This window comes from Echiichthys vipera (assembly GCF_963691815.1).
Source record: "Echiichthys vipera genome assembly, chromosome: 8".
Lineage (NCBI taxonomy): Eukaryota > Metazoa > Chordata > Actinopteri > Perciformes > Trachinidae > Echiichthys > Echiichthys vipera.
Window position 1 is genome coordinate 8,114,626 of NC_139833.1, and position 15,246 is coordinate 8,129,871.

Sequence of the window (15,246 nt, forward strand, 5' to 3'; positions counted from 1 at the left end):
GTGTCGGCATGTGTGTATGCATGGGCATGTGTGACATACTGCAGGTATGTTTTAGTTCAGGTAATGCCGCAAACTGTTGAGGTTGTCTGTACGTACACTAGATGTCACACTTGGTTTACATTGTTGTGCTGAAGAGACATGTCTGTGTGTCTGAGTGATTTATCCAGCTCACCCCTGCAGGTGCCACGGGCAGTGGGTTGGCTGTGTACAGGCTCCTCTTTCCATCGTAGACTGGCCTGCGATCTCCAAAGATTGTCACCTTAAAGTGCTGCACCATTGAATCAACAACCTCCCTGCACAAGATACACACACAAACACAAAGTGAGTTCCAGTGATACTGTAGGCAGTAAAATGCTGACATGTTTAAGACTTCACAAACACTAAATCAGGAATTATCAAACAAATCATTATTGAGACTACCTCCGTAACAAAGGTCAAAGATTTATCCCAAACTATATCTAATGTGTCCATCAACAATTTGATTTTGGCAACTCTCCAAAACCATGTGTATTCACTCACTGCAAGATGCACAATGTTGGATCAGTTAAAAGCAATTTCTAAATGTAAAAACTGTGAAAAAGGTGTAGAAGAAGTTTGAAAGTTATTATTTCAGAGGGTCCAGCCTACCTGTTTACTCGCCGGGGGCACTTGTCAGGCTTGATGTCCACCTCGTAGAGGTAGACATCCATCTTGGGGATCTCCACCTGGAAACAGTTGGCCAGCAACTTGATGGGCTTCCCCATGGTGCCATAGCCAGGCCGCCGAGGCATGGCGAAAAGGGACTGGGCCCCAACGGCTCCTGAGAGGAGAATAAGAAGAAAACTTAAGTGTACATCTGAGTCAGGTCATCAAAATCAACAACTCTCCCATGATGAAATAACACAGGAAAGTAAACACTGACACGTGCATGAGCATTTGAAGGCACGTCAACTATAAAACACAAGGACATACACGTAAAACAAACGTACCATACAGCACCTTAATCGGGAAGTACATACTTGTTTGGAAAATTATGCAGTTTTAATGGCAATAAAATATATTTATGATGCAAGATAAATGTTTGCAATGAGGCGATACAGCAACTAATACAATGGCTGAATAACGTGACTTTGTCAGAATGGATTTCCACTAAAAACCATTTCATTTCATTGTTGCGGCAGTAAAAACCACAGCCCTCTAAGATGACAGACGTGAAAATGACTCTAATATTGTGGAGACAATTTTCTTGGTATTTGTTGATGATAGGATTTTACTATTGGAGGACCAGCAGGCAAACATCAATGCATAATGATTAACCTAAAAAAAAAAAATAACTGCAACACATTTGCTTTTGGAATTGTTCTACAACAGGGCACAATTAATGACTGTTAACAGTGTGTACTGCTGCTCAAAATAGAAAACGTGTCTACATACTAGGTTACACAATTCTCACATTTGTTCTTAAAACAAAATGGTACCATTGTGCATGTACACACACACTCACGCAAAGTCCATGAGCTGTCTTAGACATGAGTCACTTTGATCCAGAAACAGTGAGTTCTGTTCATGTGCCACACTCATGTCAGTGCTATTTTGGGGTCTGCTGAGGCTTGCCTTCCACAACACACTTGACAAAACAACAGTTTTGCTGATGTGCTAATACAATGTTTGGATGACGCTATCATAAGTTACGCAATAACCATCTTTACTCAAAAACTCATGAGATGAGACTCATCCGTTTGCTGTGCAAATGTTATTTTGTTTATGACCCCTCCAACCCACGCAGCATCTTTTTCTAGTTTAACTCGACTGTCTCATTCCATCTCCACAGCCACTCTGCTGCCGCTGGCTCTCTATAGTCTCTACTTAAAAAGTGCCCCAAATGTGTCATTGATAAATGAGAGTCATGGTTGAGTGTGATTCATCGCCGATTTGACTCATAGGCTGTGTGTGGGTGATGTTGGGGTTGAGGGCCCGGCTGAGGGGGAAGTTCATAAAAACCTCCCCACAACAGAACAGAAACCTTCTGTGAGGTGGCAGCAGACAACATAAGCAATCCTGTTTGTTTACAGTCAGGCTCTGGAAGTGTGTACGTTCAGTCCCACTCTCTTTTTCTGTTCCTCTTCTAGGCTGTGAAGTGGAGGCTAACAGGGTTGATGGAGGGTGAAGACCTCATGTTTGAAATAGCCTGCTGGGATAAAATAATGAAAAAGAGAGGGAAGTCTGGAATTCCTGCCACGGCTGTCCCTTTCGCACAAAACCAAGCACACACACTTTTGTAATGTTAATGCCAATGGGGCCTCAGTGAAACTTGTGAGGTAAGCCTAATTTCACACATGCAGAGGGAAAAAAGAGGGAAGACAGATATTCTGGTAAATCTTCATTAAGTCTACAGAAATAAACTTGTCTACCACGGATTGTGATCTGTCCTGATTCAGTCCCCCAGAGCTCACTCAAGGAGCCCTTGATACAAATTTCAAGAGGGTCCGCGGTCACGGAGCATGTTTTTCTGATAGTCCTGGTAAAGTCAGCGAGTAGTAAGAGGAGGAGGATAGCAGGGAGTGGCATGGATTAGAGAGTGGGCCGGGTGGGTGTTTTCCGGCTTTCATCTGCCTCTCAGAACTGGCCTCCAGTCAGCATGAGTCACAGAGCCACCATGGGCGGAGAAGCACACACTGGAGCATCCTTGAGTCCAGGCTTTTGGATTCAGTCATGGATTCATTATAGTAGCAGGGTCTTACAGTGAGAAAAAAACGCACGCAGCCAGTTGGTTTGGTTTGAATATGAAGCTGACACACAGACATTTGAAAATAGCATGATAGAATATATTTATTTTCTATATTACACACGGTTTTTCGAAAACAGATGCCAACTGCTATAAATTCACAAACAAATTATTCCTGACGCATTTAAATTTCCAGGGCCAGACCTCCAAAAAAAGGCTCCGATTGCACAGACAAACCTGTGACACAGATTAACCTGCAAAAACAAATTGGACCTTACGATCTCCACGCACATGGCAGGCAACATTCTGTGATAGTGAAGATCAACGAGGTCACACAGATGTGTTCTGCAGCATTTTCTGAATAGCTAATCTGACCCTGATCATTCAGCGACACATCAGATCCCTCTTATCTGCCCTCCTTGGAAACCGTGTGTCTCTGTTCCCTCTGTAAACAGACACAACAAATGTGCTTGTCCACAGGCAGGAGCGAGGGGGTCAGTGAGGGATTAGAGGTTAATTGTATAGCAAAGAGAACAGACTACTTCAGTGTCAAACTTCCACAGATTTGATTGGGTTTGTCCAAACATTACCCACTGCTACCAGCAATTAAAGGGAACTCATTAAGTGATTAATGAAAACTGAATGTTTGCGACCTGAGTGCAGTGTTATTGTTTTGTGATGACTAAGACCTTGAAGGTCAAAATGAACAGTCTCTGGGATTGTTGGGTGTGTGGGAAGCCGTACAACCCCTGACACACAAAAAAGACTCCTTCAAGAGTTTACAGGAACATCCGAATTCTGCAAGACTAAACACAGAATACAGATCAAGAACTCGTCAGGGATACATTGACCTCAGCTATTGGTAGATGAGCTGATGCGTTTCAGAAATAGTGAAAACTCCACCGCAAATCTACAGACACATCAAAGGCGTATTGACTCTTTGCAGAGTGAGTGCAAGAGTTCAAGGAAACCTTCACTTCATGAGTTGAAAAATGCCCCGTAGAGTGTGTGTGTGCATGCGTTTTCAGAAAATTACAGGAAGGACACGCTTTAACAGAAAGGAGAGAGTAGATTTGAATCATCTCCCTTTGCTCATTTCCTGAGCATGTACACTCAGAGGGCGAGGGACAACAAAAGGAGGGCAAACCCTTCTTCAACATGAATACAGTTTACTCCATTAGTCTATTTTAGTGAGAGGTGGATGGAAATTACCTCTCAAGCCTTGGTCCTATTGCATCATGCAGAAAAAGCAGCTTAAGCGTCCTCGTTACCCTTTAATGTGCAAGAAACCATTCATTCTACAATTCACGTCTGGTGCTGGCTCATCATTATGTAATATGATAATGGCATTTTAAAACATCAGATGTAAAGTATAGTTCTTTCAAGTAAACCAGATATTAGTAAGAGTAGCAATAAAATGAAATATTTTAATGTTTTCAATATTCTACAAACTTTATGGGGATATGCTGACTAAGATCTATGTTTTAATATGCTTGAACCCTGCGGGCTTGAAGGGGCTTTTAAATATTGGTAGTTTCCTCTTCCAAACAGCCGCTGTGGTCAGCTTGAATTTATGTCACATACACTGCACTTCAATAGCAACATGGTTTCATGGCAGAAATACAGTATTAAAACATCCCAAGAAACTCCCTAAATACTTCTACAAGTCCTGCAACCTAACCAACTTTCCTGCTGTCCAGCAGCATGTTCCAAACACTCATATTTCTGCCATTTCTTTGCTGAGCACACAGCTTCAGTTTGCTGCTTGTGCACTGGGCTGATTTAGTGTGTCGCCTGGGCGGTTAGCTGGCAAGTACTTTTGGACATATTGCTCAACTTTTTGCGGGTGAATCAATTTTACACAAGTCAACTGGCTAGGTGAAGAGTTGCTGGCGCCTTTTACAATTTTAGCAAACCACAAACGTCTGAGATACACAACATACTAATGAGGGTTAGAAATGCTTTTTCAGTGCAGACTGTAACTCACAGCTTATTGATGTTTAGTATCTAAATGTTTATGAATTGTTCAAATTGGTGCAGCTCTGGTTGAGTGATTAAAAGTCTCAATCTCTTCTCTAAGATTCATTCTTTATCAGTCATATAAAAGGACCAAAAACATCAAAATCCACATGCAAATCTTTGGAATGCAGCGCTAGTAACATTACATAAGTTGTTAGTGTTTTTTTGTATCAATGGAAAATGTGTAGCGATCACAAGAGTTGAGTTACATTTATTAATTGTAAACTAAGCTGTGTTATGCCATCCAGTAAGTGAAGCACCAGTTCTGCTACAGCACAATTATGCACATGAATAAATGAAATAAATATTATAACACAACAATAATTGTGATGTCTTTCTTAGCATATGAATATTTCGCAGAAACATCTCAGCAATGTGAACTCGTTCCACTCTGCAGCTTTGCTTCACAACACAGTCACACTGTACATAGTGGGCTGAGAGCCAGCAAAACTGGATACTGAGAAGCTAGGCTGACATCCAGCGCCTGCAAAACCCCTCAGCCACATCCCCCCAGTACACAAACGTCCACGCTGCTAACGAGAGCACATGTCCACACACTGTATATACAGGCCCACACACCAACACACACACAATACAGCTGTTGTGTTCCTAATCCAGAGAGGCCTGAGCCGTAGGAACAGGGCGAGTGCTCAGTGGCGAGGCACAATGGCGTCAGTCACAGCAGGCAGGACCTAGAAACACGCACACATGCACAGACGTACACAGAAAGAATGATAACTGGGGAGGAAGAATTGATGCACGTCACACGTGGTCAAACTCCTCCCTCCTGTTTCCCTCATCAACCGGTTTCATTTGGCACCCATGGGAGTCGATGCCACTCTCTGCCACAGGTAAAAACCACAAGGCAGCCGCATACTGACAGGCTGACGGGGTCCTGGTAAGTCACAACAACATGCAACAATTTTGAGTGATAGAGTGCATGTACAAGAATGAAGCGAGCAAAGGACAGTATATGACTGAGAGATATTTTCAGAGAGCAGGAGTGAAGTGTGTGTGTGTGTGTGTGTCTGTCTGTCTGTGTGTGCGAGGGAAAGGTGTGAATACACTGAAGTGAGAAGATGTTCTGACTCGGAGGCATAATGGAAGGCCACACAGTCTTACCGACACAGGTAGGGGATACACACACACACACATGCACACGCACACGCACACACAGGCACACACACACACAGTATATTCATGCTCACAAAGTACTAGCTCTGTTAAACTGACCCAGAGATTCTACTCAGGCAGGTTAAATGGAGCCTTCTGTGCTCTCAGTCTTGCTAGTCCGGCCTTAATGGAACAGTGGACAAGGGCCAGGGGCTGTTGAATTTTTATGTTGACTTTGGCAGGATGCAAATGAATTTGAGGGTTTACACGCTGTCTAATAAATTACTTAGAACCAGAACAATAATGCTTATTATTACAACTGTAAGGTCAACGTCTTAATGAGAATTTCTTACTTGCATTAGTTAGCCCAAGTCAGAAAATTACGGAGGTTTTGAAGGTATCTGCTGCTGACACTACAGTCACATCCTGATATAACGGAGTCTAATTTGTCATGCTCGTCACACTGAAAAATTAACATCAATATGTATTTCCAGACACAATGTCCCTGTTTCTCTGGACAGTCCTCACCCCTGGCTGTATACAGTTTTCATTGGGACTGTTTTACATGTGAGAAATTGCCTCAGCAATAGTTTGATTTGAGATGATTTTTACAGACTTTTTATTACAAGCATATACAAAGGGGTCTACAATCTGATTGGAGGAGAGACAATCTGAATTAAGAGACCGACAGATCTGTGTGGAACGACCTCTAAACTTCACAGAAGCAACTTCTTCTGCAGCTTGAAATTGAATGGTTTTGACAAAACTGAGCAGTGTACTCAATGCATGGTAAGGTGCATTAAGGTTTTGACAGATTCATGACAGGAGCCTCTTAAATGTCTCCCTACGGTCTTTTTTGTTGCTGTTAAAACAGGGCTACATGTTTAATAACAATCAATTGAGAAACATTGAAGTCAAACTCTTCAATAATATATAACAATACTAATGATAAAGGAATATATTCTTTTTGTTATGTGACAGGAAACAAATAACTGATTGTCCCTTTAAATGTGGAAAGTAGATGCTGCCGAATTTTATTTTAACAAACATAATTTCAAGGCTGTATGGAATAATTAAGAGATACTTGACATCTTTCTTTCTGCCAGCGATAAGCAGACACTGAGACACAGACTTCCCCTTCCAAGTCCCTCTCTTCCTGTCCATAAGCTCTCCCTAAAATGAGCCCCTTGCAGTTCCCCCAAAAAACAGATCCCAGGAAGGGGAAAAGCAGGAGGAGGAGGTGGAAAAGAAGTGTGGTCTGGCTGCTCTGGCTTCTAATCTCTGTGACACATCACAACCTCCAGCCTCCCTCTTCCTCCTCCTCATCCCCTCCCTTCTCCTACACACGCCCTCCATTCCTTCCCTTTTCCCTATCTCTACCCCGCCAAATTAAGTAAGAGTTTACTGTCTGCCCCACACTCTGACATCAGCATGTCCGCCAGAGTTACCTCTACTACACCAGCCCATGACTAAGACTTTCAAGGGAACCTGAGAAATTCATCAAATATATGACACGGGGCTACACGATTCCCAATACTATAAAATACAGAAACCGCATTTAGACAGCATGTACTTGTTGGTATTTACTGTGTTCCAACTAAGTAAAAGTACGCTGAAAATACTCAGCTGAAACGCACACTTTTCTTCATATATAAGGAACACGTACATATACTGTAGGTAAGGTCAGTAAGCAGAAAAATAACAAGAACGATGATGCATCAGCGGAGATTCAACATCAAGCTGCACCTGCCCAGGTTCAATCCTGGTTCATGTGGTAATAAAACCAGCAGGCACTTCTGGTTCAACAGCAAAATAAATGAGGACGGCAAAAGGGGATATGTACTGTTATATTATCTGCATCTCCCTGTTGAACTACATCCTTCTGATTGATAGAATATTACTGCCAACATTAGCCAGATGTTAATCATAAAATATGATCTGAAGGGAAAACAGTATAACGCATGACAAATATCTAAGAAAGGGTCATTGGACGGGTAATTCATTTTCTTCAGTACAATAAAGGCTCGGGTAAATCTTTCTTTAATACAATGAGCCTAGAGAGCAACGGCAAACGGAATTCTCCATAGAAACCTACAACAATATGCCAGTGATTAGCCTTACGGAGGTCTGCGGTTGAGGATGGGGGTTGTCTATTGTCAACGGGCCGCTTGAATAGACTGAGTATTATGGGGAGAGACTGCAAATCAAGTGCTAAGTCCTCCCTCAAAGTGGACCCCACTGTCTGGACAAAATCCACAGAGAACCGGCCTACAAGGAGAATGACAGAGAGGACAGAGTTTCCCACTGAGGCACACAGAGGGAAATAGAGGCAGTAACCAAGGACGGGAAAAGGGGGGGTGGTAAATGTCTGTGAATCAAAAAAAGAGCGGGAAGCACAGGAGTGTGAGAAAGAAGCGGGGAAAGAAATGGGGAGAGAGACTGGCTGAGTAAGACATCATCGGGACAAACAAATAGAAAGTACGCCAATTTTCATGTCCTCAAAAAACAAACAAAGAGACATTACCATCCATTAAACTTGTACCGTTCCACTTAAGTGTTAGCCAAACCACTAGAGCTGAGTCATCTCCAGCCAACTGAAATCCCACCTGGTTACAAAGTGTAGTTCGACAGGGACGGGAGCCCCCCTCGCTGTACTGTCTGTCATTTGTCGTCCAGTAAGCTGCATCTCTCAGTATGCATTGTATGTTTATGTGTACAGACGTTGCCACCAATGGAAAGAGTTTCTATGATAAAAAAAAAAAAAAGCTAAGCAAAATAACCTTGTACAGGCGACACGTCACAGGTTTCCCATCCTTAAAGCTCAGTCATGGGCGATGATGTAATTCAATCAATAGTTTGACATTTTCAGACGTAATCTAAATTAAGCCCATAATTTGACATGTTTGACCAGTTCTGACATTGCAGCTCAGCTATAATGCAACATCACATCAATATCAAGTGACAAACTGTTTGTGGGCATACTGCAGGGTTAGCACATCTAAATTGATTTGATTTGCTTAAGGCTTGAGAGCCTTGCACTCATTATATCCCTCGTGCTAAGCTCTCCAGAGCCATGGCTTCAATGCCACATGTGCTGCTGCTGCTGCTGCTGCTCGGACTGCTACCGGGGAGAAGAGCGACTGTCAGTTTCTCGGAGGGCTGTGTAATATATTTGCATTTTCTCACACGACTCTCTGGTCCACTCACTGACTGATGGCGTGCCCCCTTTTAATCATTCAACCAGGCATAGTACTCACTGGTTGGCCTGTGGTGGACAGTCATTTGTAATTATGAACAAACAAAAATAATATCAAGGCCCTGCAAGGAGCTACATGGACAAGCCACAAAGTCCTATAAAACAGCATGCCTCTGTCTGATTGCATTATTGCATAAATGTCTTTAAGTAAAAGTACCAAGCACACTCTTTAATACATGCAAGACTGGCTAACAAACTGCTCTCAGACTGCTGTGAAATGCTTTGCTGCAAGCAAACACCAATACAATCATGGTGAGTCTCCAGATCTGTTTTTATGGCGTCAACACTAATTGAGGAGCTTAAGAGTTAAGGTAGAAGATGACACAACTCAAGTAAATGTAGAATTATCAGAAGTTGGAAGTAAAACATACACAAACACACACACACACACACACACACACACACTTTAATATAGTTCAGAGTATACTATAGGCTTATTTTACACACCTGCCCAAACACTGACACAAAACTACCAGTCTGTTTGGCTTCACTGGAGGTGCTTGGTTACTAGGAAAACACCCCTCGTTCCCTTATGCTACCAACATTGGGAAGTGTCCTAACGGAGAGAGGCAGAGATGTTTTTAATTGAGACAGTAGGCAGCAGAGAGGGATCTCCTCTAGAGGAGGAGGGGGGCTGGGCTAAGAAGCTGCTGTATCATGTGTCACTGGCTAATCAAGAGTACCTGGCATTCGGTTTACGGTCACATAAGTGGAAAGCTTCCGTTACACTTGAGCCAAAGGCAGGCAGTTCGGACTGTTTAACTGCCACTACGACCAAAAAAGGAAGAGTTTACCGGCCATGACTTAGACAATTTTACCACCTGGACTAGACATGAATTTGCAAGGTTACATGAAGTTACTGCTGCAGATGAACACGCTTAGTAACACGGTTTTGCAATTATTTAACCCAGGCTGGTGTGTAAAAAAAACTGAATATGTAAACTTAAACTTTGCAGGTTAAAGTTGCAGCTAATTTGTTTTAAAGACAACTGGGTCCTGCCATTGTTCTTATGAAAAACACAGCCTTTAAGGAATTAGAAAACAGCATTGGCTAAATTTTTAGCCACAAAACACAGGCTGCAAAACACAGGATATATCTCAGGACTGTATATTGTGAGAAAAGGATACTACTAAATATGTTGAGGTGAGTCTGGGGCCACAAGGTGACCTGGGGGTCTTGAAATGACAGAGTATGAGCAGGGCAATGTCACAAGTTTTCAGATGACTAGCCAGGCTAGGTTTAAGCTGAACACAACATATCATTCTGCACTAGTATGACTAAAACTATTAAATAAATAGTGTAGGTGTCTTCCTCATAATGCAGGGGAATACCAGCCTCAACCTCTGCATAGTTTGATGGTGCCCACACACACCTGGCTGATGATGCGAGGGTCTTTACACTGAGTGAGACAGAAAACTAACTCCTCTGTTCCCTTGGGGAATGACTAATAAATTGATTACAAATAGCGAAATCTTCTACTTTTCAGTTCAAAGAAGTTTAATTCAGTCTTGCATGACGGGGAGTTTTATTAACCAGCTCAATTGTGACTCATGTTTAGACGAAAAAAAAACAGAAGAGGCTGGTTACAGTTAGAGTTAACACCTAGAAGCCCCAACCAGGGCTGTCAAGCCCCGCTGAAACATCCTCCATCACCCCGGTGTGTCATCTGTACTAGCTAATGCAACCCCAGGGAAATGTTACTTCCAGTGACACATGTACTGTAAAATAGTTGTTAACAACATTAATAATATTAATATTAATAATAATAATAATAACTATTTATATGGCACCTAAAAACAAAAGTTTACAGGGTGTTTTGACAGCAAGAACCAGGCAAAAGCACATAGAAATCAATCCACATACACACATCAACAAAGCAATATAGAGATAGGACACCATTACTGGAGAATGAAAACAACAAATAATTAATTTTAAAAAAGCAGACAAGGTAAAAATACAGTAAAGAGGCAATACATAAATAGATCAAATAAATAAAAAGCAAGTCTATAAAAGAGTCTTTTAAGAAGTGATTTAAAATAAGTCACTGATATAGGAAGCCTTAGATCCTAGATAACAACTAAGTCAAAAGAGAGGTTGTCGCATAATTTACCTGTAGTTCCGATTTCCATTCATGAGGTCTCTGTCCGGATCACTACCCGGATCACAGTACTCAACCGTCTGGGACTCTTCCTCCGTTCAACCCGGTGTCTCCTTCGGCAGAGCACCGCCTCTGGCCGAGTGTCCTGGTCTCTGCTAGCTCCAATCAACAGGGGCCCTTCGGTACGGTCGTTTTTCGCCGGCCAGGGGGGGGGGTGGTCTTCGGCGCCCCCCGTTTCCGCACAGAGCAAACGGTCAACGTATCCAAGCGGATTTCACTGCCTCGGCGAAAGCTACTAGTTGCTCAAGGCGAAGCTGTGGCAGTGGAAACCAGCTAGTTAGCCAAGTTAGCTCGTAGGAAAGTGACAGGACCGGAGGAGGGGAACTGTCAGGATATCATCACAGCGGGGTCACTGAGTCCCGATGAATTCCTGCCGACACACGAGCATCAACAGACACGACATGAATTAGTGTCTAAATGCAGCGTCAGAGGGAGCAGCTAACAGTAATGAGCTAACTGGTTAGCTCGGCTGTTGGATAGTTGGAATTCTGACAGACGACGGTTACTTTTTATCGCGTTAAAAACAGCCGCTGCACACGGCCCCGTTTCCCCGGCAACACATCTCATCGACGTCGTCTTCTGTAAGTTTGTATCCCGGTGCCGAAATAAGAAGCTGTCAAACACCGGGGCAGCGTCCGCCGGTAACTGTCGGGGTTTCCAGTCCGGTTGACAGATCAACTCTGCGGGGCTTCGGCAAAGCCAGCTAAATATGGTGAAGTTGCCTTTCTGACACCGACAGGAAGAGGTGGGCTCTGCCCCCAGACGTCAGGCGAATCAACCCCGCCTTCACCGAAAGGTAACCCTATGTTGGATTTTTAATTTTTTTAAGAAATCAAAATTTAGGGAAAATATTATTTTTTATGACAAGAATGATGTATATTTTTTAACCTATTCCTTTTATATGAAAAACTCTTCATTCACAAATGCAAATGGACTCAAAAGAAACCATGAAAACAACAATTTAAAATACAATTTGGACATAATTATATATTGAAACATTACTTTTATTTGTAAAGCCCGACATATTTTGTCTTTAATGTTTTTATTTTTGTTATGATACCCTTTTGTATTGTATATGTTCGTCTTGTCTATTTCTGTATTTGTTTTGTGTGAAAATAATTGTATGGTTAAAGCATGATAAAATAAAGATGAGTAAATAACCTAAAAGATAAAATATACATTGTTTTTATACAATTGACTGTGAATTATTTGCTACATTTGTTTTATCACTTCAATTTCACGGCTACATCTTTGCAGTAGCTCAGTCTATAGGTGACTTGGCTGGGAACCGTAGGGTCGCTGGTTCATAGAGACTTCCCTGTGTGGACCATGAATGGAGCGTGGACTGGTGGCTGGAGAGGTGCCAGTTCATCTCCTGGGCACTGCCGAGATGCTGTTGAGCAAGGCACCTAACCCAACTGCTCAGGGCGCTGGTCACTGGCAGCCCCCTCGCTCTAACATCTCTCCTTAATTGCATGTATAGGTCCTGTCTGTGCATGTGTGTATTTCAGGCCTGTGTGTGTAACATGATTAATAATAAGAGTGAAAAAATTCAATTTCCCCGTTGCGCAATAAATAAAGTAATTCTTCTTCTTCTAATGTAAAATGTGTAAGTTCCATTTCTTTTTTCTGTCCTTACTTCTTTCGTTTTTGAGTGTATTATAGTTAAAGTTATAACCAAGAGAGGAGGTAAAAAAAAAACAGGAGTAATAAAAAACAATTTTATTTTCTTTAAAAATAACCTGCCCCAACAGAGTTCCCATACTATCACATACAGAGCCAAAATAATATGCTTCCATGTCCTTTCATTCAAATCTATCGGGAAGTGCTATGACAAGGACTGTTCTTGATCAGTGGCTTCAATATTGCTTAGTCAGACAGTGAGGCTGTGTGGAGAGGAGTGGACTCTCAGGTGTCCACATGATGCATTTCACAGGGTGACTGCCATTTCGTCTCCCCCCTTTGCAAGGTGCTTTGTGGCTTCAGTGAGTGAAGAACTGCATCTGGTTTCAGTGGTACTGGGAAATGCCCCCAGACTGATTTTTCTTTTCTTTTTTTCTTTTTTTAGCACAGATGGAGGGGTAAAACACTGGCCCCAACTGTGAAAGGCCTGGCAACTGGTGAGCCAAAATACATAACAGGTTAATATTATATATTTTATATATACAAATCACCTTGGACACAACGTAGGATCAGTAAAACGGTGTACAAAGGCATTTTGATTATGCTAGTTAATAAACATGATTTAGAAATCATCTGATCCCTCTTTTGATCCCGTTCGACTCAAAGGGGGCTCCGACCATCAGACGAGATTTGAGGCGCTTAAGGGGCAACTGAGGTGGAATTTTGAGACCGTCTCCACAGTGCCCTCTTGAGGATACACTCTGACACTAGTCACAATATTCACAATAATAATGACAAAGAAAAATGCAGTCTTTATAACCATTACACAATCGAGGCAAAACGACTGACAGGCAGTGGTGAGCGCAAAGGCTCCTACCTCTAAGGAAACCAAAATAAGGTGGCTCAGAATATCCAGTCATAAAAAATAATTACATGCATTTTTTTTTCCATAAACCCAGAAAGTGACTAGATGTATAGGCAGGGCATATTAAGTAGTAGTAATAGTGGCCCACCCTCTCCAATGTAGCAATCCCCTATCTGTGCCGCCCATGCACACAGAGCACCAATGGGAATTGGCTAACACAAGGTAGGGGATTGGGGCAGGGGGTGCTGCAGGTGTGCGATGTCAAAAGTGAGAATAGACAGCAAGGAGAGAAGAAGGGATGATGGGAAGTGTGATGAGGGATAGCTTGGACTGGAGGGGGATAAGGGGACAAGTGCATTTGAAGAGGTTGGTCTCTACATGCTAAGAGAGAGACGGAGAGGGCAGATGTGTGTGTGCTTCTGCTGTTCAGGCTGTGAGTTGTAAATGCCTGCAGAGGGAAGAGCTTTGTGTAAAAATGGGGATAGGTGTGTGTGTGTATGCGTACGCAAAGAAGTTTGCAGTTGGAAGTTTAGAGTGCACTGCGTGTCTTCAATCTCCACTGATACATGTTGGAATGTGCAGAATGATCGGAGCAAGGTCAACTGCCGAATGAGAGTTCAGCTTTGCAGCACCTAAGTGATCACAGACTTTATATTTGCCTGCATTCAAATCTACAGGAGTAGATTGACCTTGCCTATTGCCTTAGTTACCTATTTGTTTTGAAAGCTATGCAGGTATGAGAACTTCAAACTAGTCTGTGTCAACCCTCAGGACAGACAAGTCTCACCATTCTGAAGTAAGACAAATCAATAAGTAAATTAAAAAAAAAAAAGTGCCTCGTAAACCCTAACAGAGCAATGCATACAGAAACACAAGAGTATCTTCCTGTTTAAGTGCCCCTTTTCCATTGGTTGGCATCACTTTTGGCTGGTTAATAATGCTGGTTTAGGTGCATGGGGTGCAAGTATATTTGATACACTCTATGCAAATGGTCCCTCTATTGTTACGCTAAGCTTGCATCTATAGGCTAAATCTCTAAGGGACTGACCAACCAGCTCAGAGAGTGCGGCAGGACTTCGCTCCTGTATCTACGATATGCTACACCTGCTCTTTCTGTCTCTGCTAATGTCAAGACCAGAGGGCTAGCCTCACATGTACTAACAAACTCTTATGTGCAGGACTGGTGGCACCTATATGCTAACACTAAGTGCTAATGTACCATACCTCAGACTCCTCAAAAGCAGTTTAAAAAAATAACATTATTCAAAAACATTAAAAACATGAATGTAGTTCATGACAGCAATAAAATGATACGTGTAAGTGTGCGTGCCCAGTACCACCCCTCTGGAGGATCCCCATACTAAGGGGCTTGGAACACTGGCATCCGGCATTCGGACTGGTGAAGAGGCAGCATCGTGGTGGCAGTTAAAAAAGTTTGTCTTTTCGTCGCCTATTTTCCTCCCATCCATATTGCATACTTACATACACAGGAGTGTGAGGGTAGCGT

The 15,246-nt window shown here is 42.5% G+C and overlaps 1 protein-coding gene across 1 annotated transcript in view; it reads right to left on the bottom strand.

The window, feature by feature from the left end:
• Positions 1–11,992, bottom strand: part of ago3a (argonaute RISC catalytic component 3a) — a 28,224-nt gene extending 16,232 nt beyond the window's left edge. Inside the window, exons 1-3 of the mRNA XM_083918091.1 lie at positions 11,204–11,992; positions 628–799; positions 173–293 (exon numbers count right to left, since the gene is read on the bottom strand). Coding sequence (XP_083774217.1) covers positions 173–293; positions 628–799; positions 11,204–11,222 — 312 coding nt within the window. The 5' untranslated portion in view covers positions 11,223–11,992. The remainder of the gene's footprint in view (positions 1–172; positions 294–627; positions 800–11,203) is intronic.
• Positions 11,993–15,246: the final 3,254 nt, after the last annotated feature.